The sequence below is a fragment of the Rhinatrema bivittatum genome, chromosome 2, assembly GCF_901001135.1.
Source record: "Rhinatrema bivittatum chromosome 2, aRhiBiv1.1, whole genome shotgun sequence".
NCBI lineage: Eukaryota > Metazoa > Chordata > Amphibia > Gymnophiona > Rhinatrematidae > Rhinatrema > Rhinatrema bivittatum.
In genome coordinates this window covers 47,060,895-47,085,948 of record NC_042616.1, presented here as the reverse complement: position 1 = coordinate 47,085,948, position 25,054 = coordinate 47,060,895, and the positions used below count along the sequence as shown (strand labels likewise).

At 45.2% G+C, this 25,054-nt stretch overlaps 1 protein-coding gene across 1 annotated transcript in view; it reads left to right on the top strand.

The window, feature by feature from the left end:
• LOC115083904 (amiloride-sensitive amine oxidase [copper-containing]-like) overlaps positions 1 to 24,656 on the top strand; it is a 41,473-nt gene extending 16,817 nt beyond the window's left edge. Inside the window, exons 2-6 of the mRNA XM_029587980.1 lie at positions 9,004 to 9,118; positions 15,401 to 16,974; positions 17,571 to 17,859; positions 18,084 to 18,216; positions 22,028 to 24,656. Of these exons, the coding sequence (XP_029443840.1) occupies positions 15,429 to 16,974; positions 17,571 to 17,859; positions 18,084 to 18,216; positions 22,028 to 22,303 (2,244 nt within the window). The 5' untranslated portion in view covers positions 9,004 to 9,118; positions 15,401 to 15,428 and the 3' untranslated portion in view covers positions 22,304 to 24,656. The remainder of the gene's footprint in view (positions 1 to 9,003; positions 9,119 to 15,400; positions 16,975 to 17,570; positions 17,860 to 18,083; positions 18,217 to 22,027) is intronic.
• The last annotated feature ends 398 nt before the right edge of the window (positions 24,657 to 25,054 follow it).

The following is a 25,054-nucleotide window of genomic DNA, read 5'->3' as shown; positions in this document are numbered from 1 at the left end:
TTTTTCGGGGGGGGGGGTGGGCAGTGCTGCCTCGGTAGGTGGCGGCCAGGAATCAACATCAACCCCCAGGGTGATTTCTTTTTTTTTTTAATGCTTTTGGAGGAAAGCCATTTTTCGGGCTTCTGGCCCTTTAAGCGATGGCGGCCCTGGCTGAGCTGGACCGCCATCGCGCGGGAAGGGATGGTACCGTGGTAGGATTGCTTTCGTCACGCTTTTTTTTTTTTTGCTTTTTTTCCACAATAAAAAAAACCGCGCTGCAGTGCAGCTGTGATAGTTTTGTCAGTGGAGGGGGCCAAACATCGCGGGACTGCCCCTCCCGTGCTAAACTATCGTGGCTCCATGAATCTCCCCCCCTCCCCCTTTATTAAATAAACGGCAACAGGATCTGCGATGGCCAATTCCTGTTAAACATTTTTCTGGCTGTTTTTGTTCACATTAATGTTTTATCCAAAGATGCGCTATTGCCTGAAACCGAGGGCAGCTGCTGGACTCCTGTTTACGAGTCACGACGCAGAGCGTTTCCACCCTGTGTGAGTGTCGGGTGCCCTCGGGCCTGCTCGTTTTGGGCTTGTTCGGCGACTCAAACTTTCTGGCACTAACCTCTTCCCTATTATGGGGCGGGGGCAGTGGATGTTCTTTCCGTTGTCCTCCCCCCTTTTTGAGGTTGTTTGGTCCTGATTTCCCTTCGTCCTGATCTGGAATTAAATATCCAACGCTGTGGTTAAGGGAAAGGGGTTTTCCATTGGCAAGAAAACTCCTCTTCCTCGTTTTCGGAAGGCCCCCACGTTCTGTCAGCCCTTGCGTTTTTGGCGGGATGGAGACATTGGATGCCTAAGGGGCCCGTCCCAAACGTAAATCAGGATTTTTATTTTTTTTTGGCGCACCTGGGCCCCCTTAAATAGAACCCTGGTGGCCTAGAGCTCGGAGCCACCATTTAAATGATTTAGGAGGCCTCAGCTACCTGGATTATTATTGGGTTTGTTTTTTTTTTTTCTTGCTTTCCCTTCTCTTGTTAAGCTGGAGTTACACATTCGTTTCTGTGTGCCGATTGGGGTTGTGCTGTGCTCCGTGTAGTCTTACACTTGTAGTATTCTTTGACGTGGTGCCTGCACATGAACCAAACATTGCTGTGTCCAGTTTGTTGATGTTTCTTTGAAATTCAATAAACATATGTGACCATATTCCCAGTTTTGTTTTCTGTTCCTTTCAAAGCAATTCCTAAGATTGTATTTGGGGTTTTTTTGGCTGTGGCCGCAGACAGAACTGAATGTTTCAACACAAAAGTGCACACTGACCCCAGGGTCATTTTCCTGGGTGGTGACTCCTAATAGGGAGCCCAGCATTGTGCATACATAGTTAGGAATGGGTTTTTTGTATGTTTTGTTTTTACCCCTATGTGCATCACTTTGCACTTGCCTGCATTAAATTTCATCTGCCATTTAGCTGCCCAACTCCCCACTCTCGCAATGTCCTCCTGCAGCTCCTCACGAGGAGCTTGAGTTTTAGCCACTCTGAATAATTTTACGTCATCGGTAGATCTGATCACTTCACTCATTGCTCCTTTTTCAGATCATTTATGGCTGTGTTAATCCACACTGGTCCCAGTAAAGATCCCTGGGCACTTGGCTGGGAAAGCGGACCGTTTAGACCTACTGTCTGTTTATCTTTTAAGCAGGTACCAATCCACAACAGGGCATTGCCTCCTACCCTATAAATGTATAATTTAAGGAGGAGAATGTCCATGTGGGACCTTAATGCCTTCTGAAAATCCAGGTACTCCCTTATCCAGGTGTTTACACCCTCAGAATTAATTTTAATAGATCTGTAGGCACGACCTCCCTCTGCTAAAAACATCTTGGCTCTTTCCCATTTAGCCATACCTATCCATATATCCAGTAATTCTGTTTTGCCCAGCACTGATGTCAGGCTTTCTGGTCTGTATCTTCCTGCCTGTCCCCTAAAGCTCTTTTTAAAACTTTTGTATTACATTGGCTGCTCTCCAGTCTTCAGATACTAGGGTGGATTTTAATGCTGTGTTGCATATTAACAGGAGCAGATCTGCCAGCTGCTGCAAGCCTTGCAGGACTGAATGGTCTCGCTATGGACCCTGCTCCGGTATTACAGGGATGAAAGTTCAGGGATGTTGCTGGGCACGTGTTCATGGACCCTGCACACTGACTCTTTGGACAGTGCCTCCAATCTCAGGAAGCAGAGTACAGTCCTCTGATCTCTGGCCCGCTGCCAGCATGCAGAGCAGAGGAGAAGAGGAAGGGGGTCAGGCTGGAGCAGATATGTCAGGACAAATAAGATCCATTCTGCTTCCTAATTCATCCCCTCCCCTCCTGAAATTCAGGGGCAGGAGGGGAGGGGCTGAATTAGGGCAGAGCAAAAAAGAAACCATACTCTCTTCCTGCCTGCTCCAACCCCTCCCTCTTCTGTTCCCAGCTGCAAAAGGCAGCAGTGGAGGGACAACAGGAAGGGAGGGGCTGCAGCAGAGAGGGGGGGTGTTATTTGCTCTGCTGTTTTAGCTTCAGCCCCTCCTTTCCAACCAGGGAGTTGCCAGCAGAGACACAAGGAAGGGGATGGCTGCAGTAGAAAAAGACCCAGGCCACAGCTGTGACTCCTGTGCAGGGCCCGTGCTAGCTTTTTTTTGCTGTCCTGTGTGAACAATTATTGTGCTTTTCCTGCTCCTCCTGCCCCGATTCATTCAGTCTCTGTCCTGGGCCCGTCAAAAAAAAGTCCAGCTCCCTCCAGCAATCTGTGGTCAGTGGAAGGGTATTGAATACCCTAGGCAAACCTTATAGCCTTGCACAGTTGCCCCTCCCCCACACACCCTACAGACACCCACAGACAATTAAATTATGCCCTTGTAATAGATTTTACATGAAAAAGAATATTCAATTCGTCGTAATTTAACTCTATCCATTTTGAAAACGATCCAAACAAAATAGGACATTTCGTCTCATTTCCTATATTGTTTCTCCTGAATGCCCATCCCTAGTGGAATCCACTTTAGCCTCTTAGAAAAAGGATGCACTACTGGACCATACAACGTCCCTCTCTGGTCCACAAGAATTGGGGGAGGGGTATAGACAGACATTTTCCTCTAGTGGCAATTTAAATGTGTTAAATTTGTGGTGTGCAATCATGGCCTCCCTGTATTGACTTGTCTAAGTACGAGATCTGTGCATGCACTCTCCCCGCCACGCAAACATTCAGATAATATGAATACTTGTATAATGTTTCACTGTAGCATTATAAGTGCCCAGAAATCATTTTCAGGTTCACCTGTGTGAAGGGCATGTACGTACATAAATAAATAGGTAAACACAAGTCTATTGTGTGGCAGTTGATCAATATTATTTCACAGTTGCGCAAATGTGCAGTAAGATTGGATGCCTTTAGTACGCCATGTTGGCTTCTAGGTTATGTGACTGAACTGCCACCTACGTTCTGCTTTGCGTCTAAATGTCCTTAAAATACTTGATAGAGCCAGCATACACCCCCTGACATGGGTCCACCCAGTTCTGGTTTTGTCCTATTGCTTTTAGGGAGCTGTAGTCCCTAAAATGCAGGGACTACCAGTTCATAAATGCAAAGTGGGAAAACCAGGGCTGGATGAGATTCTTTGGGTTGGGCCTGGCTTCGGTGCCAAAGGTGAAGCCTATCCCGTGGCCGTGCAGTAGCTCTGTAGCATACGTTACCAGATCCCATCCGGAAGGAGACTTGGAATTCAGTCCCCGGCTTGAGCTCGTGCAGTCCGACCGGACCAGAATTTGGGAAGAACACAGAAGCTTCACTTGCTGCCCCAGGAAGGGAGTGAATAGTCATGGGGGCCCTAGCAGTGACTTAGGGAAAAGCATGGATTGTGAATGTGGAATGGGCCTGGACGAGGCCTGCTCAGCTGCAGGACACAACTGGTCATCTCTGTCCTGTGAGGGTGGTTGGAACTCAGAGGGACCGTGAAGAAAAAGGTCAAGGAGGTTTATAAAATCACAAGTAGGATCAGAACAGATAAACAGGGAATGGTTATTTTACTATTTCATTTGTAGCCCCCCTCTCGGCTGAGCACCGTTCTGTATCGGCCCGATAGCTTGATACTCACAAAAGCGGGCGGGGAGGATCCAAAATGCACTCTCAATTATAGCTTTGTCTGGCATTCAAGGTCCCAGGTTTGTGTTCTGGGGCCTGCTGGTATTTTTCCATACCAGCAGTATGTTCAGCAATGATGGCAAGGCCGGGGATTGAACCCAGGTATAATCAACAGGGGAGGTTCTTGATTAGGCCTTTTCGGCCTACTCAGAACCTCCCCTCCTAACTGTGAGATCCTGGGATGATCTCCTTACTCTCTCTGTGTCTCCTTACCTCTGTCTTAGACTAGAGGGCTCTGCCTTCCCTCTCCCACCAGCCCTCTAGGGCTTAGTGTGTGTGCTCGGTGGCAATTTGTACCCCTGAGACCCAGCCCAAAAATTGAAGAGATGTTGGATATACAAAAAGCCAACCTACAAAAATCCCAAGATGACCACTGGGGGAAAAAATATATTTGTACAGCTTTTAACCCCCGCTACGTATATAGTACAAGGGCAGGGGTTCTCAACCCAGTCCTCGGGGGATCACTCCCAGTCGGTCTGGCTCTCAGGATATCCACAGTGAATATGCCTGAGAGAGATTTGCATGCCGCAGGATATCCATGCATATTCATTGTGGATATCCTGAAAACCAGACCGACTGGGAGTGACCATCCCAAGGACTGGGTTGAGAATCACTGGACAAGGGAACTCTCCATGAAACGAAGAGGTAACAGATTTTAAACAAATTGTGGAGAAAATATTTTTTTCACTCCCTGAACAATTTAAGCGGTGCAATTTGTTGCCACTGGACTTGATCAAGGCATCGCGCAGAGCTGGGATTTAAAAGGGGTTTAGACAAATTCCCCCACCTGGAAGCTCATACAATGTTTGTTTGTGCCTGATCCCCTCTGGGAACAGATGGAGGCTCTACCAGAGAGCTGGGCTGGTGAATACGGCTGCCATTGCGGAGATACCATCCGCCGCAGCTCCTTTACTCTCCAGTTTCTAATCAAGAGCATAACTCACATCCTCTGCAGGAGCATGCCCAGTTCGATCAGACCGGATCAAATGTGTCTTCCACTTGGAGGTAACTGGAATGTATCAAGGGGTTACATTAGCAGGAATAGAAACCCTGGAACGACCTGATATGTAAAGATCGCAACGGTTTACAAAGTATCATTCATACATATAAATCAGTAAATAATGATGGTTACAGAGGTAGTATTCTTAAACAGGTATTAACATCTACCAATTGAAATGTTCCAATATCTAATAACTAAAGATCTAGGAGATAAGGCGAGAAGTATAGAAAACTAAATCAAAATAACAAAATTCACGTATTATTCAGTAAGTTGTATTGAGATTCTTACAATCTCTTGTTACTTTATTCCTCATGTTTCAATTCTTGTCCTTCTTGTTATAGTAGATCTCGGCTTTCTTATATTTTTAAGTTAGGTTGTATGCCATGATGAATAGCCATGATTTTAGCTCACATTTAAATCTCTTTCTATCTGGTATCAGACGTAACATCGCAGGTAGAGAGCTCCAAAGTTTTGGACCCGCTATGGAGAACACACGATCTCTCACTTGTGTCAAATGAGTGCTCCATATTGTGGGAACAGTCAGTAGTCCTTTATTTTGAGATCTTAGTGTTCACTGTAGTGTGTATGGTTATAATGTCACACATATATACTTTTAAATATATTCGGGATTGTACTGGCAGCCTGCATCTTCAGATCATCTTATTGATTCTATCGATCAGTGAATTACATGTAGCTAAGATGTCGACATATGATGTTGTAATATTCCTATTGCTTAGCGGATGTATTACATATATGTATGAGCTTTTCTGTTATATGTACAAATTCTTATTTTTATGTATGTTTTATTGTACATCGCTTCTTCCTTTTTTTGTGTGAAGCGATTAATAAATTATATGAAATGAAATAGGATCAGTCCAGATACATTTAAGATTCAAAGCCAGAGTCTTTTAATACTTCAGAAGTTCCATGATGGAATAGTGGCACACGCTTGCTTGCCATCAATCCTGGTCTCAGATAGGATCACATGCGTTCTACCATATTCGGGATACGAGGGTCAAGTGTATGCCATCTAAAGCGTTGTTGGCCTATACTAGCTCCTCATCCTGCCTTTAATACTTTGCCTCAATTTGTTTTTCATAGGAGTTTTTACTATCTTCTGAGTTACGCTCCCGGGTCACATCCCATATGGATACTTCCGACCCTGTGCCATGTCACTTTCCTTGCCTGAATTCACTCATCCGGTATTGGGAAACATGTCTAGTCTTCACTTTCCCTCTGACTGCTGATCTACAGGGGGGCGATCAGTGTTATTATGTGTCCATGTTCCTTATTATACATGGGGTAAGACCACCCGGATGATTAAAAGGAGAATTTTTTTAACAGTGCAGTTGTCTTCGACAGTCTCACGTTGAAGTCCCATGGTGATACACTGACTGGAAATACATCATGCAATCTCGGATCATAGATTTTTTGGTCATTGATCAAGAATCAGGCAGGTCCTGGGGGCGGTGTTTTTTTACCAACCCAAACAATGCTGGATTTAAAGGTTACAGTCACTGCATCAGGAGGATTTCAACCAAGAAACTGAATGATCAGTGTTTTTAAAACCATTTAGTTTTGATCGCTTTGTTTTTTTGTATTGTCCCTCTAACTCTTGGACTTCTGCCATGCCTTTTCAAATTCATTTAGTGCTTTCTATGGATCTTTTGAGTTTGATTTCCTATTTTAGGTGCCATTTTAATCTCCCCTCACCCCCCCCCCCCTCCCAAGATATTGTATTGCTGCTGTTAAAAGATTAACCATTATTGGAGTTTCTTCTTTTTGATTGGTTCATTGGAGTTACATGGCATCCATTCATAAAAATTCTATTGTTTTTTGATTGGTTGGTCTTATCCATGTGACTTCTTTTGGCACATTTTTTGCATGGTCTTTAGAGTTCAAGGGAGCATTAGCTTCATTTGCCAGTGCCTTAGAAGCCACTTTGTTACTTTAAGCCTTTGAATCAACCTTTTGCCGGGTATGTTTTGTTTTGATCTTGATTGATATTTTGTGTTTATGTCTTATACCATCCTTTGCCTATTAGCTTTAACTTGATCTATCTGCATCTCAAAAAAGATATAGTTGCACTGGAGAAGGTACAGAGAAGGACAACCAAAATGATAAAGGGGATGGAACAGTTCCCCTATGAGGAAAGGCTAAAAAGGTTAGGACTTTTCAGCTTGGAGAAGAGACAGCTGAGGGGGGATATTATAGAGGTGTTTAAAATCATGAGAGATCTAGAATGGGTAAATGTGAATCGGTTATTTACTCTTTCAGATAATAGAAGGACTAGGGGGAACTCCATAAAGTTAGCAAGTAGCACATTTAAAACTAATCGGAGATGAGTGAGGTTATCAAATTTGTGGATGATACAAAATTATTCAGAGTAGTTAAATCACAAGCAGATTGTGATAGATTACAGGAGCATCTTGCAAGACTGGAAGATTGGGTATCCAAATGACAGATGAAATTTAAGGTGGACAAGTGCAAGGTGATGCATATAGGGAAAAACAATCCATGCTGTAGTTACACGATGTTAGGTTCCATATTAGGAGCTACCACCCAGGAAAAAGATCTAGGCATCATAGTGGATAACACATTGAAATCGTCGGTTCAGTGTGCTGTGGCAGTCAAAAAAGCAAACAATGTTAGGAATTATTAGGAAGGGAATGATTAATAAAATGGAAAATGTCATAATGCCTCTGTATTGCTCCATGGTGAGACCCCACCTTGAAAATTGTGTACAATTCTGGTCGCTGCATTCAAAAAAGATATAGTTGCACTGGAGAAGGTACAGAGAAGGGCAACCAAAATGATAAAGGGGATGGAACAGCTCCCCTAGGAGGAAAGGCTGAAGAGATTAGGGCTGTTCAGCTTGGAGAAGAGACGGCTGAGGGGGGATATGATAGAGGTCTTTAAGTTCATGAGAGGTCTTGAACGAGTAGATGTGAATCGGTTATTTACACTTTCGAATAATAGAAGGACTAGGGAGCATTCCATGAAGTTAGCATGTGGCACATTTAAGACTAATCGGAGAACATTCTTTTTCACTCAACGCACAATAAAGCTCTGGAATTTGTTGCCAGAGGATGTGGTTAGTGCAGTTAGTGTAGCTGGGTTTAAAAAAGGTTTGGATAAGTTCTTGGAGGAGAAGTCCATTAATGGCTATTAATCAAGTTTACTTAGGGAATAGCCACTGCTATTAATTGCATCAGTAGCATGGGATCTTCTTAGTGTTTGGGTAATTGCCAGGTTCTTGTGGCCTGGTTTGGCCTCTGTTGGAAACAGGATGCTGGGCTTGATGGACCCTTGGTCTGACCCAGCATGGAAATTCCTCATGTTCTTATGTTCATCCTATAATAACAATTTTTGTTTATTTGGTAGAGTGATGTGTGCCTCCCAACACAACCTTATGGCAAAACCCGATCCGTGCTGGGGGATCACTTTATGCATGATACTTTTTCCATCATGGAATTTTTTAAGCATTAAAAGACTCTTGTTTTGAAGCTTAAACGTATCTGGACTGATCCTAAGATATAGGCAGTTAGGTACAAACTCTTGCTTTGCTATTTCAGGTTTAGGGTGTGCTTGTTCTCCACTCTCCTTTGATTTGCCACAACATGATATTTACCATAGACGTTAATACATAGAAATCCATAACAGGTTTTTAATTTTCAGGCTGGGAGAAAGGAAGAAAAGACAGACAGAAAAAGTTAAAAAAAAGGGTGGGTGGGTGGGAGAAAAGAACGAGGCTAGATAAGGAACAAAATGGAGTAGAGGCTTGAAAACCAGATCATTCAGTTTTGCATCTCCAGTAAAGGGCAAACATAGTAAAATATCTTTTCTTGTAGGTGTCAGCTTGTCCGTTCCAAGAATATCTCACACTTCAGCATCCTGCGGAGGCTTCTGGATAGGAATAGAGATTACCTAGCGCTCTGCGATCATCATCCTGCCCATCACCAGCAGGTAGGAAGGCATTGTCTCTGCCGCCAAGTTCTGTGTTTCATCACGGGCAGGCAGCTCGGCTGTGCCCTGACTGATTGCCTGGGTTACAGGTGATTTGATTCCCCCAGGTTTTACAAGAATTGGTAGAATTAATGGAATACGATGGGGGTGAGAGGTAGTTTTTATAAGGGAGAGGGATCACATTTTGAGCTTCCACCGCAGAAACATCTTCAAGGCTCCCGGAGTCTTCTGAGTTGTTCAGAGTCATTATTCAACCCTGTAAGCATAATCCAGGTCCAAGAATCCTCCTTGCAATGGGTCCAACTTGGGAGGAGGGGGGGTTCCAGATCAACTCTAATTCAATGGTGATCCAACTCCTCTCCCTCCCTCCTGTCACTGGATCGGTCTTGCACAAAGCAGACTCTGGAGCGGGGAGCGGATAACACTCAAAGCAGATTGTCACTTCATCCCTTAGGAACAAGGGTTGCTCCTTTTGCAATGTGTTAGCAAAGCATTGCAGGGAAGCTGCATTGCGGACTTTACCACCAGGTCACTGCAAGAGGTGAGGCAGGGATTGCTTTTTGCAGCTCATTCTGGTCTTTTAAGTTCTCCAGGTCCTAATATAGTGACACAGTAATAACAGCAGAAGAAGGCCAAATGATCCATCCAGTCTGCCCAGCCAGTTTCTTATGGTAGTTACTGCCACTCCGTGCCGGTTAATCCCAAGCCTTATGTTGAGGGCAGTAATATTTATAATCAAAACCAAGCAACTGTCAAGAGGCAGAGTAGCCTAGTGGTTACAGTGAGCAGGCTGCGACCCAGGGAAAACAGAGTTTAAGTCTCACTGCTGACCTTGGGCAAGTCACTTTACTCTATGTTGGCTCAGGTACAACCTTAAGATTGTGAGCCCTATGGGGATAGAGAAATACCTTAATGCAATCTGCTTTGAAGTTGCCAAAAAATAAATAAAACTCATAACAAAATTACTGCTAGCAACATTTTTACTGAGTGAGTGACCACCTTGATGATTCACTGCTGCTTGAATGTGCTTTTGCTTTTGGACTTGGCTATATAGAAGCAGTCCTGTGCTTTATCCTTAATGTCTGCGTATCAGTGCCCTGGACCGTAATAGTCGGGGCCCAGCATTGACTGTCACCTGAATCCTATTCCCCTTTATCCCTCCACCCTCAAAGCAGAGAGCGATGTTGCAATTGCATCAAAAGCATCAAGGCTGATTTGGTTAAGGGCAGTAATCTCCATGCCTTCTGTTAAGGGCAGTAACTGCTGCTCCATGCAGGTTACCCCCAGGCACCATTTTCTTCATGTCCAACCTAGCCTTTCGGGGTCCACAGTGTTTATTCTATGCCCTTTTGAATTCGTTTACTGTTTTTCATCCTCACCACCTCTTCCGGAAGTGCATCCCAGGCATCCTGATGGCATAGACAGGACTAGGGGGGTGCCAAATGACTCACCAGCTCTCAGTGGTGATCTGGAGCAAACCGGACACTTCTCCCACAGCCTGCCATGTTGAATCTAAGGAAGGGGAAAAGCACAAAGGGCATTTGAATAATAAACTCTCATGCGAACCCCAGGAGAATGTGGATTGGTTGAAGTGGTTCTGAGGATGCAAGCACATCTGATCCCCGTCCCTAAGACGTTTAAAACAAAAGCTTTGTCTTATTTTTACAATTATTTGGTCTTTTCCTCCCCCCTCCCCCCTTTTTTTAGACTTCATGGGGGGTAGATTGGTAACAGCCCGTATACATTTTCCAGCTGTCGTCATATGCAGATGTGTGCGCTTAAGGTGGCTTTGAAAATTCTCCCAACACAATGACGCCTGATATTTGGTGTGTGCTTTTTTTTTTTTTTTTCCCCCAACCTCCACCCAGGCTCCGCCTTCTGGAATGCTTCTCCCGAATATGGGTGCCCTTACAAGCAGACAGGACACATGCACAAGTTTACCCACGAATCGGGTGGGCAATCTTACAGTGAGACAAAGTGTGGAGTAAAGAGCCACACACCAAAATCAATGTGCAAGCAAGGGGTGCGTGGAGGAGGTTAAGCAAGTGAAGACAGTACGCTCAATTTACGACAGACACATTTGTTCAAATGGTCTCTGCAAAAAGTACAAATTGCCCGAGGGGCTGCTTGGGGAAGGACCCAGAATTACAAAATCTGTGGAACAAACAAAAAAAACAAACCAACCCATAAGTAAAACGAACAGCGGCAACATACAGCAAATAATTAGGTACAAAAGTGTACAGCAAACATTTGTGTTCGAAAGTTGGGACTAGTAACAGTATTTTATAGAGAGTGAAATGATTACAGGCACTAATAAGCCATAACCCATATTTGTCAACCACATCATTACAAATTCAAAATCCGACCTGATCTGGGTATCAGAACAGAAACTTCAGTTGAGAAAGGACCAAAGGGAGAGGCGCGGCGCTTACGCCACAGACTGTCTGTAAACAGGCCGATGCAATACCCCGTGTCGTAGCCAGCACACGGCTTAACATGCGATTGGACACGCATTTTGGACCTGTGTCCATAACCCCCCCATGCAATAGGGGGATTAGCGCATCCAAAATGCAAGTCCAATCGAGCGCCTAGCTAATAGCGCTCATCCCATGTGAATTCCACACAGATGAGGCTATTACTTAATCCCCGCAATTCAAAAAATTTCCTGTGCGGCCAATGCACCTGTTGCGACGTGGCAAATTTTATGCCAGCCCATGGCTGACGTAAAGGGTGTGCCTCGCTCAAGGGCTGACTGGAAAAAAAAGAAAAAAATCCCGCTTTCTGTGATTCCTCCATTTAGTATCGTCGTGCTACTAAGTAGGAGGAACCACAGAAAGCAGACTGAGCCTCCGTTTTCCCCAGCCACAGAGTGAAAGGAAACAATTCCAGGTCATGAATCCCCAGCTCGTGTAATGCGGCAGTGAAAAAACTGCTGAGCTGATAGGAGGCGGGCCTTGTCTGCAGACCGAAGGTAGGGATGAAGCACTTAGGCCGCAGAGTGTCCAGAAAGGAAAACAAAATTAGCCGAAGTAAACCAAAGGTGTAACATACAAAAAGGAAGGAAGACGTCACAGAGGTTAACCTGCCATGAAGGTGATTTAGGAGAAGGCGCCGTAACTGCTGTATACTGAGGAGGTCAGAGTCAAATCTAAGGAGACACAAGGAGGCGTGAAGAAGTCGTCAAGCAAGCATAAGTGCTTCATCTCTACCCTCGGTCTGAAGGGAAGGCCCGCCTCCTATCAGCTCAGCAGTTTTTTCACTGCTGCACTACATGAGTTGGGATTCATAGCCTGGGATTGCTTCCTTTCACTCTGCGGCGTAATACGCTTCGCACCTCCCTTGGTCTCCATGGAAGGCCTTGTATCGAAACCCGATGAGGTTGGGGTCAGAATTCTTTAACCTTTCATTTTAATTTCTCCACCGATTTTTACCTGAGTTCTGGCTCATTGCCTATATTTATTTACCTCACTCTATAGAAGGTCTGTGGCATAAGCACTGCACCCCTGCCTTTGGTTGGTTCTCAGTTGAAGTTTCTGTATTGATACCCAGGTCAGATTTTTAATTTTTAATGACCAATGTTGACAAAGATGGGTTATGGTTTATGGCCTGTAATCGTTTGACTCTATAAAAATGTGCTACTAGACCCACCTTTTCAGCACAAATGTTTGCTATGCACGTCTGTACCTGATTGTTTGCTGTATGTTGCCGCTGTTCATTTTACTTGTGATTTTTGTTTGTTACACAGATTTTGTGCTCTGGGTCCCTTCCCATGTAGCCCCTCTGGCAAAAAATATTCGTATTGGGGGATTTGTACTATTTTGCAAAGACCGTTTGAATAAATTTGTCTGTCATATAAGTTGAGAATACGTTCTTTGCTGGCTGACGTTGAACAGCTTAAACCTCCTCCGCGCACTCCTTGCTCTATGGGTAGAGCACTGCTTTATCTGTGGGAACACCTTTTGAAAAATCCCTTCCCTGTTCCTGATTTATCGGAGGCCCGTTCACAGGACACATCCTGACACCTTCCTCCCTTGCCGCAATACCGTCCCCCGACCCAGAATCTCTCGCCTGTCCTTCCCCGCTTCTTTTCTCCCCCCCCCCCCCCCGACGCAGGCGGAGTACCTTGGACGGCACGGAGGCGACACTCGCTCTGCACATTCGCAGAATGCGCGTTTTCCCTTTATGCAAGTGCGTGGAACAGCAAAGCACTCCAGACACGGAATCGAGAACGATGACAGAGCGAGCTTGCACAGATAAAACAGCATAGAGAGGCCAGCGGGGGAGGCGAGCTTTATGTGAACACACACACACACACACACACACAAACGAGAACGATGACAGAGCGAGCTTGCACAGATAAAACAGCATAGAGAGGCCAGCGGGGGAGGCGAGCTTTATGTGAACACACACACACACACACACACACACAAACGAGAACGATGACAGAGCGAGCTTGCACAGATAAAACAGCATAGAGAGGCCAGCGGGGGAGGCGAGCTTTATGTGAACACACACACACACACACACACACACACAAACGAGAACGATGACAGAGCGAGCTTGCACAGATAAAACAGCATAGAGAGGCCAGCGGGGGAGGCGAGCTTTATGTGAACACACACACACACACACACACACACACACACACACACAAACGAGAACGATGACAGAGCGAGCTTGCACAGATAAAACAGCATAGAGAGGCCAGCGGGGGAGGCGAGCTTTATGTGAACACACACACACACAACAAGAAGCATCTAGAAGCATCTACTGCACTGACAGCATGTGAAAGCACACCCAGAGTCATGATAGGAGAGCAGGGTGGAGTTTGGAGGGGGCAAGAGGTGCATTGCTTCCCAAACTATATGTTTTTTTCTTTGGCTTCCTTCATGGCTCAGCACCTGAAGCCTCACTCTCCCATCCCCACCGCTGATGCGGCTCTGCTGCTCCCCAGGCCAGCCACTCACTCAACACTCTGGTCGTTTATAGCTGTATCAGGCGGTCCGACATACAGGCGACTGATTATGAGTTCATGCTTCCATAGCTGGGGATGCTGGAGCACTTCCCACTCTGCCACCACTCAACATGTAATTTCTGGGGGTTTCCAGGCTGAGGACAGGAAGCACCAGGTGGAACTGTAACCCCCCAAGAATGGGGAGCTGCTGACTGCTGAGCTGTTAGGCTAGCAGCCATGCAGGTGGTGAAGCAGCTCGCCTGGACTCTGCAGCCATGGGACTTCCACTGGTCTGGAATTTGTGGATACTAGGAGAAGGGGGATGGGGAGGCAGGAATTGTCCGAGGGAACGGAAATGTGCCTGGCTCTTGGAGGGTGGAACAGAGAGGAGAACCATAATCTGGGGGGGGGGGGGGGGGAGAGAGAGTGAATCACAAATTGAGTGGTCAGCTGAGCCTGCTGAGGAGGGGTGAGGGGTGGGGAGCAGGGAAGAGGTGAGTGAGCTGAGCCTATGGAGAAGGGGACCTGGCCAGAAAGGGATGAAGGGGAACCTGATGAGGAGAAGAACCTTGAGGGGAGCAGAGCAAGCCAGGCCAGGAGGAAATGGGAGAGTGGAGCAGTCTAGAGAGTAATAAGTCCCCTGCCCCAAAATGTAATTCAGACTATGCGTATGCATGTGGAGTAAAGAAGGGGTGAGGAAATAGAAGGAAGTGAGAGAAAGAGGTTTGAGAGAGAGAGATTGCATGAGCTGGGGGGGGGGGATGAGAGTGAGTGCTGGGGAGGGAAGAGAAACTATTGAGGGCTGATTGGGAGGAGGGGAGTGTGGGTGATGTGGATGGTCCAGGATGGGCTGGAGGGGAGAGCATGTGGGGTGGATGGACCACAGGCTGGGTGGGGTGACTGGTAGGGATGCGCTGAGGCTGGGGAATTAAGAGAGCAAGAGATGCTGATGGGACTTTCATTGCGTCCCTAGCACTTCCTTAGGCCACTCGTTCCTCCCGTGTCCGTACCACCTACTCAACTCTTTACTTTTAAATACCGGCTGTTCAGTTGCTCCATGACCTGCCGTGCTTTGATTTTTTTTGTTTTGTTTTTGGCTGGTGAAAAATTGGCTCCGATGGTTTTCAAAGGTTGGTGAGATGTTGTGTTTTGATGTGTTTCTGTGAAGAGACTTAGCACTGGCAGACAAGCAGTGTGTCAAAAAGACAAGGGAAAAGGAGGCAAAGCAGAGAGTGAGACACACATAGCACACAGGAAAAGTTTTTAAGTTCTTCTTCATTTTGTTTTCTTCTCCTTGTTTGATCTGCTTTCTTGGGATCTTTTCTCAGGCTTGGACAGACTTGCTCGCTCTGAAAGATGTTGTCCCAGACTTTGGTTTACATCACCACCATCTGCTGCCTGGCTGCAGCAAACTCCAACTGCTCTTTCTTATCCAGGGGACACCACAAGGCTTCTGTTTTTGCTGATCTAAGCCCTAAAGAGATGCTTTCTGTCCGAAACTTCCTGCTGGAGCAAGAGAACCTCAAACTCGTCTCCAGTCAGTCTCAGTCCCTTGGACAAAACACCATATTCATGATTGAGCTTCATGTACCCAAGAAACGCCATGTACTAAGTTTCTTGAACAACAAAGGCTCCAAACCACAGCGTGAGGCCCGAGCTGTCCTCTTCTTTGGAGGAGAATCCAATCCGTACGTCAGAGAGTACGTTGTCGGCCCATTACCCTATCCTTACTATTACCGTCCTCTTAACTTCAAGGGCAACCAAACGATCAAATTTGAATCACGGCCTATGACATCCCTGGAATATGAAAACATTCATCTAAAGCTACTGGAGATCACCGAGAAGATTCATCACATCTTGAAAGAAACGACTGGGTTTTCGTACCACAATTGCACAGACCGCTGCTTGACATTTACTGACATCGCCCCACGTGGACTGGAGTCAGGGGAGCGCAGATCGTGGATCATGCTGCAGCGCTTTGTAGAAGGGCATTTCCTGCATCCCACTGGGCTTGAGATCCTTCTCAACCACCGCTCCACCAACCTGAACGACTGGGCTGTGGAAAAAGTTTGGTACAATGGCCAGTATTTTGACAGTGTGGAGGAACTGGTGGAGAAATACAACAGAAATGAAATCAAGAAACTCAAGCTGCCTGAATATACAAAAGAAGACCTGTATTCCACCTATATCCCACGAGGCAAATTTAAGACCAAGACTGAAGTTCATGGAACTAAGGTGACTGAGCCTGGGGGGAAGCGTTATAAAGTCCAAGGAAACTACGTGGAATACACCGGATGGAGCTTTGCTTTCCGTGTCCGTTCTTCCGCCGGTTTACAGCTGTTTGATATCCAGTTCAACAATGAAAGGATCGCCTATGAAGTCAGCATCCAGGAGGCCATAGCTTTCTATGGTGGGGCCACTCCTGTAGCCATGCAAACCAAATTTATTGATTCAAGTTGGGGGATGGGCACTGAGAACTATGAGTTGGCAAAAGGCATCGACTGCCCTGAGGTGGCCACCTACCTGGATATCTACCACTTCTATGACACGGACAAACCTGTGCGCTACAAGAACGCCGTGTGCATATTTGAGCAGCCCAGTACTGTGCCACTGCGCAGGCACTTCAGCAATAACTACAAGGGAGGCTATAACTTCTATGGAGGCCTGGAGAACCATGCGCTGGTCATCAGAACCACTTCCACAGTCTACAACTATGACTACATCTGGGATTTTATCTTCTACCAGAATGGGGTGTTGGAGGCGAAAGTCCATGCCACTGGGTATATCCATTCCACCTTTCTCACCCCTGAAGGCCTCCAATATGGCAGCAAGGTGTACGATTATGTCCTGGGGAACATGCACACTCACTTGATCCATTACAAAGTTGACCTGGACATAGCAGGTATGATTTCTTTTTCACTTACTACATTCTGGTCAAACCATACGTCATCTGTCCATGTTCATTTCTTTTAATACAGCAATGCTGTGGCGGGACGCTGTTTGACTGTGATGAACTCAGATAGGCTGCTATATCCGAACCTCAGATATGTCTGTCATCCCCTAGCTGGTTCTATCTGTGTTAAAAAAAAATGGAGAAGCGTCTGTCTCCTGTTTGTTGTCAATTACATTTCTGTTGAAAACAAGCCAGTTTTTAACCCTACAGTCTATGTAGCTCACTGGACCAAGTCCAGATCAGGTGAAAATGTAATTTTCCACTCCTCTAATTTTTGACCCAACTCTGACCCACTTCTGAGAAGTAGCAAAAAGGTCACACATTGACCAGAAACATCATCAAAGTTTATGAAGTCTCATGAGGTTTTGCTATCTTTGACAATGTTCTTGATTTAAAAGCTCAAATATGACCTTTAATGCTAAAAAAAAAAATAAATAAATAAATAAATCTGTGAGATTCCCAGAAACCATTTGCAAGCTTTGATTCAGTCTGAGCCAGAAAAATAAGTTGGGATAAGATGTAACCCATCTGTTGTCTATATGCAGGTACCCAGAACAGCTTTGAAACAATCAACATGAAATTTGAAAACATTACTAATCCCTGGAGCCCAGGTCATACTCTTATCCAACCGAGACTTCAACGCAACCTGCACTTCAAGGAGCGAGATGCTGCCTTCACCTTCGGAAAGCCACTTCCCAAATATTTGATGTTCTACAACCCAAACAAACAAAATATGTGGTCCCACCATCGGAGTTACCGGATCCAATACAACTCCCACGGTGACCGAGTACTTCCCAAGGACTGGAAAGAGGAAAAGGGAATTTCCTGGGCAAGGTAAGGGTAGGTGTCATGGATGCACAGGAGTTGATTTGATTAGCACTGCTTAGAAACATTTTAACTCTCCAAGGTAGTAAGTGGAGGGGAGTATTACAGCCTGCAATGAATCCTTTTAAGGGCCAGCAGTGAACACAGGTCTGGAGACCTCACTAACTCTAGGCCTTATTGACTTCAGTTTGACCATTTTGTTGATCTGTTCTCATGCATTTTTCCTTGAACAGATATCCCTTAGCTGTTACACGTTACAAGGACAGTGAAGTGACTAGCACCAGTCTGTATGCACAGAATGACCCCTGGGAGCCCCTCGTATCTTTTGAGAACTTTCTTCGCAACAATGAAAACATTGTGAATGAGGTGAGTCCAGTGATAAGAACATAAGATATGCCATACTGGGTCAGACCAAGGGTCCATCAAGCCCAGTATCCCGTTTCCAACAGAGACTAATCCAGGCCACAAGAACCTGGCAATTACCCAAACACTAAGAAGATCCCATGCTACTGATGCAATTAATAGTAGTGGCTATTCCCTAAGTAAACTTGATTAATAGCAGTTAATGGACTTCTCCTCCAAGAACTTATCCAAACCTTTTTTGAACCCAGCTACACTAATTGCACTAACCACATCCTCTGGCAACAAATTCCAGAGTTTTATTGTGCATTGAGTGAAAAATAATTTTCACCGATTAGTCTTAAATGTGCTACTTGCTAACTTCATGGAATGCCCCCTAATCCTTCTATTATCCGAAAGTGTAAATAACCGATTCACATATACTCGTTCAAGACCTCTATCATATCCCCCCTCAGCCGTCTCTTCTCCAAGTTGAACAGACCTAACCTCTTCAGCCTTTCCTCATAGGGGAACTGTTCCATCCCCTTTATTATTTTGGTTACCCTTCTCTGTACATTCTCCATTGCAACTATATCTTTTTTTAGATGCGGAGACCAGAATTGTACACAAAATTCAAGGTGCAATCTCACCATGGAGCGATAGAAGCATTATGACATTTTCCGTTTTATTAACCATTCCCTTCCTAATAATTCCCAACATTCTGTTCACTTTTTTCACTGCTGCAGCACACTGAGCCGACGATTTTAAAGTATTATCCACTATGATGCCTAGATCTTTTTCCTGGGTGGTATCTCCTAATATGGAACCTAACATCATGTAACTACAGTAAGGGTTATTTTTCCTTATATGCAACACCTTGCACTTGTCCACATTAAATTTCATCTGCCATTTGGATGCCCAATCTTCCAGTCTTGCAAGGTCCTCCTGTAATGTTTCACAGTCTGCTTGTGATTTAACTACTCTGAATAATTTTGTATCATCCGCAAATCTGATCACCTCACTCGTCGTATTCCTTTCCAGATCATTTATAAATATATTGAAAAGCACCGGTCCAAGTACAGATTCCTGAGGCACTCCACTGTTTACCCTTTTCCACTGAGAAAATTGACCATTTAATCCTACTCTCTGTTTCCTGTCTTTTAACCAGTTTGTAATCCACGAAAGGACATCGCCTCCTATCCCATGACTTTTTAGTTTTCGTAGAAGCCTCTCATGAGAGACTTTGTCAAACGCCTTCTGAAAATCCAAATACACTACATCTACCGGTTCACCTTTATCCACATGTTTATTAACCCCTTCAAAAAAATGAAGCAGATTTGTTAGGCAAGACTTCCCTTGGGTAAATTCATGTTGACTGTGTTCCATTAAACCATGTCTTTCTATATGCTCTACGATTTTGATCTTGAGAATATTTTTCACTATTTTTCCCGGCACTGAAGTCAGGCTCCCTGGTCTATAGTTACCAAGATCGCCCCGGAGCCTTTTTTAAATATTGGGGTTACATTGGCCACCCTCCAGTCATCAGGTGCAATGGATGATTTTAATGATAGGTTACAAATTGTAAGATTAGGTTGGGCTAGGATTAGGGATTACTATACTTCTTGGTGTTTGTTTAAGAAGAACATAAGAAAATGCCATACATTTTGTTTGCATGTATGCTTCATTGTATTCTAGGTTTTATTTTGTAATTTTCTAAAAATAAGGTATTAGGATTAACAAACTAAAAATACCCAAAATAAATAAACATCCCCTCATCACCCCCATTCTCCATTTTTCCTATACGTCCCTTTGTAAAATAGTTCCTCTGGCTGTTGCATTTTACAAGACATTTCCCTCCCGGGAACTTTGACATTTTAATATGTATTCAAAAGTTGCCCCATATGTTTATTGGCTTGGGATGTATCATTATCCTCAGTTGTAATAAATGTTAATTTTTTTTAGGCATTTATAGTGCCTGTAACCAGGGTGCTGTATAGCAAATTGCAGACAAGTTCAAGCTGTGCACCATAGAGCAAGAAGAGCACATTTCAGAGTCATTTCTGAAAATAAAATAGTTTCACGTGCAGAAATGGTGTCTTTGAAACTTGCCTACCCTATATATAAAAGTCCGTGCTTAGTGCCAGTACATGCAATGTTGTACACAGAGGGGCGGATTTTAAGAGCCCTGCTCGCCTAAATCCACCCAAAACCGGGCGGATTTAGGCGAGCAGGGCCCTGCGCGCCGGGAAGCCTATTTTACATAGGCCTACCGGCGCGCGCAGAGCCCCGGGACTCGCGTAAGTCCCGGGGTTCTCCGAGGGGGGAGTGTCGGGGGCGGTCCCGGTCGTCGCGGCGTTTTCGGGGCGTGTCGGCAGCGTTTTGGGGGCGGGTACGGGGGCGTGGCTATGGCGAAGGGCGGTCCGGGGGCGTGGCCGCGCCCTCCGTACCCGCCCCCAGGTCGCGGCCCGGTGCGCAGGAGGCCCGCTGGCGCGCGGGGATTTACGCCTCCCTCCGGGAGGCGTAAATCCCCCAACAAAGGTAAGGGGGGGGATGTAGACAGGGCCGGGCGGGTGGGTTAGGTAGAGGAAGGGAGGGGAAGGTGAGGGGAGGGCGTTAGAGGATTCCCTCCGAGGCCGCTCCGATTTCGGAGCAGCCTTGGAGGGAACGGGGGTAGGCTGCGCGGCTCGGCGCGCGCCAGCTATACAAAATCCATAGCCTTGTGCGCGCCGATCCAGGTTTTTAGCAAATACGCGCGGCTCCGCGCGTATCTACTAAAATCCAGCGTACTTTTGTTTGCGCCTGGAGCGCAAACAAAAGTAGGCTATTCGCGCGCCTTTTAAAATCCGCCCCAGAGAGTGGAAGCATTCCTAGGGGGTGGAGCCTGGGTGAGGGGCGGGGGGTAAGCACTTACACAGAGCTGGCTTTTGGGACATGCAACCCGTGTGGCTGCACAGTGTGCCATTTATGATGGGGCACCCCCTCCCCCATATGATGTAGGCACAGGGAGAAAGAGAGGAGTTCAGGGGGACAATGGTGCTGGATAGGGGGCAGGAGAAGACGGGATTCCTGGGTAGGGGAGAGAGGGGGTGATCACTGTAATGTAGCTGCTGCCACTACCGAAGGATGGAATGCTGTGCTAGAGTTGCCACCACTAAAGGGGGAAAGAGAGGGACGCCAATTTCAGTTTTTGCTGGTTAGCCTAGAGCTAGTTCTGCTTACATGTGTATGTAAATACATATGCTCATAATTTTGCAGGAAAAAAAGTACCCATATAAATAGATGAAGGTCTGTTTTTGCAATTCAATTTTCAAAGGGAACTTTTCCCATTCGAAAATTGATGTAAAGTCTGTGGGTAAGAAGTACTGCAGACTTTACACATCTGCACACAGTTTGAAAGTTGCCCTCTTACAGTCTCAGTAGGTACACTTGACAGCAGGAGATACAGTGACTTGCCCAAAGTCAATGCATATGCCAGTGGGAGAAGCAGAATTTGCTTCTCCTGGTTCTCAGTATTGCTTTAACCATTGGGCCACCCACTCCTTGTTCTTCTTGAGGATTAGGCTGAAGAGCTTCTCTCAACTGACAGTTTTAATGATGTTTTTACTGCTGAGATTTTCTGTTTTATCTTGTCTAAATATTTTATTTGAGTTTCAGGTTTTTATTATGTTTTCTGGTTTTAGTAGTTACTGTATGTTTTTTTTTGTTTTCAGTGATGCCTTTATTTATGGATTATGTATGTATTATTTGTATGTCACCCAGAGCCTGGCACCAAGCGACTAATAAATAGATAAATGTAAATAAATTAAGGTAACCCATTTCTATTCTTCTGTCTTCCCAGGATCTTGTTGCCTGGGTAACGGTGGGGTTCCTGCACATCCCCCATGCTGAGGACATCCCCAACACAGCCACCCCAGGCAATGCTGTTGGTTTCTTCCTTCGCCCTTTCAACTACTATGATGAGGACCCTTCTTTGCCATCCAAGAGTGTAGTTATTGTCCGTCCTAAGGACAAGACTATCTCTAACGTGGACATTGAACGCTGGACACCTGAAGTTGTTGGGGAGTGCGTTTCCAAGACTCCCTTCCACTACAATGGGACTTATTATGCAGACTGATCCCAGATTCCTCGCAGACATATGGGAAGGACACAACGGAGGAGAATGAATACTGGTCCTCTCAGTTTGTAGCTCCGTTTTTCAGATCATAATGCCAGTTTTCGCCGGTTGGTGTTGCCTATCAGAAAACTACAACTTCCTATTTCTCCACGTGAGGATGGGATACCTGGGATTGCCAGAGTGATTACATTTGGTTATGTTGAAACATTCTGCTTTGATTACCAATAGCCACCATGACTGTCTATCCTTGATGAATGTCAAATATGAACTTCTATTGAGACATTGACAAAAAAATAATTGTTGACAGAGGTCACTAATCCCTTCCCAATATCTTCCACTATTAAGCAAAAGAATCAATCTATATTTTCTTTATTTAACCTTACTAAAAAAATACAGGAAAATGGGAAATATGGTGTTGTCACACATATCCATCCATCAGGTTCCTTGCTACATAACTGAGATATTACTTGCTGTATACAACTGCAATACAAGTTACACACAAACTCCAGACCGGCCTGCACCGTTATAAAATTACCCTCCCTGAGGCTTGCCCCAGAACAGCAGTCTGGCTAGCCATGTTTTATGAAAGGTACACAAACTTTCTAAAGAACTGCATAGCTCAGTACTGAGAATCTTATCATGCTCCTGTCTCTGTCCTGCCTTCCCCTCCCCTCTAACCCTGGTGTCCTTAGCCAGAGCTGCAAATGTGTGTGTGTGTGTGTGGGAGGGTTACCTACTAATATCTTTAGATTGCCCACATAGGGCACCAAAGGGTCCACAGCTAGTCCTGGCCCCAAAACTACAGGGTGCTTGTTGAGGGTGACTGGTCAGATGTCAGTATCTTCTAGATTTAGGGATGGCAGATTTCCCTCCCTGGCATCAATGGGATGGGTTTGATGGTGTTGGGATGTACTGGGGCTCACAGATGGAGTAGATGTAGTGCTGCAGCAAAAGGAGTTAGAGGAGATATGGAGTACAGGGCGGGGAGAGATGAAAGAGTGGGAAAGAGCAACAATGAGAAGGAGACAACAGCAACATACACCTGAACTCTTCAAAAATAAATCTGCATTTATTGATGTAGCTAGTTGGGTCTTCCTCCTCATTCTCCTTCATTGGGATTCTGTCAGGTACTTGTGACCTGGATTGACCACTGTTGGAAACATGATACTGGGCTTGATGGACCTTTGGTCTGACCCAGCATGGCAGTCTTATATTCTTGTCCCCTAGCCACCTGTATAACCATTATTACGTTTGGTACTCTAGTATAAACCAAGTTTGCTGTCTTTTCCAACCCACCCGATTACTGGGAAAAGGCATGTACATGTTCCAGTTGCCTATGCTGCTTTTAATAATGTCTTTTACTCACAACATTAAAATTCAGACACTAGAGTGTTAATCTGAGGCAAGGCTGCTGATGCAATGCAGAGGAAAGATCCATCCTCAAGGCAAGGTACAGTCAGGAGTTCTGCCTGACACTCCAGAGACCATGAGGATTTTAGAAAGGAGTCAGGAATGTCTGCACTTTAGGTGAAAGCTCTGTGTTGGGGCAGCCCCAGTGGTGGTTTAAGCAACTAAAGATGGATAGCTATGCTGAGCCTACAGAGACAGAAGATTGTGCCGTGTTCCAGAGAGACAGAAGGAAAGCTGAAAAGAAGAGAGATTTCTTATCTGCCTGAGGACAGAACAAGAGAAAAGGGAAGGAGCCTGGGCCTGGACTGCAGACATTGCAGTGGAACAGAGACACAGGCAGTTTGCAGATAGGGCATGGTGATTTGAAACAAACTGCATCTTTTGCAACTATCATTCATGGGAAGGGAAAATCCTTAGGGCCTCATTTAAAAAGCATTTTTTCACAAAGACATAGATTTGGGAGAAAAGCCTTAGTAAATTGGGCTCTTAATTTGCTATTTCTCACCCCAAGTAGAGCATCAGAGACCACAACCAACTTCCACAATTCCTTTAATACCTATTACCAGCCGAAGCTTCAGGAGAGGGCCTGGTTGCACTATCAACGTAGTGGGCAAGAACCTTGTAAAAAAGCGAGGGAAACTACAGATGAAGAGCCAATGAGAAATCTTGGTTACCAGGAAATGGACTGGCCTAGTTGTTCCTCTTGGTACAGGATTTAAGTTGATATTGAACTGAACTGTTACTTGCTCGGGAGCATGTAGCCTTTATGTCACATTAATTTTTCTTCCACACACACTTTTCTATTTTGTTGGGGTTTTTTTTGTAAGTTAGATTTTATATGTTACCTAATTTTTTTGGAAACTACTGTTCTGTGCATTTCTTATTATTTGTCATAATAAGTCAATCAGCTCAACTGATAAGTAAAGTTTGAAATTGTTAATACTGCTGTGCGATTTAGGTCTGTTCTCTGAGTTCAGCTGGGAGGAATCATGGGGCTGTTTGAATATAAACTATGGCTGGGAATATCTGGGGGTGCCCCACCACATGTGGAGCAAGGTGTGTGTGGGGGTGGGGGGTTTCTAAAGAAACAAACAAACACATCCTTCTTGGAAGGAAGGAGAGTAAACACAAGTTTAGTGAAACAGTATAAAAGTTTCTTTCATGAACTTGCAAGCACAGGTGTCTTACAGAAGTAGGCACACCCACACAGGATTGTGCATTACAATTTATACATTTTCAGCCTATGCAAGCCCCCTCCCTGGCCTACCCCCTTTTTCTCCCCCCCCCAAAATCGCCTTGTGTGTTTTTCCAAATTCCCTCTTTAGGTCATTCCTCTGTTCT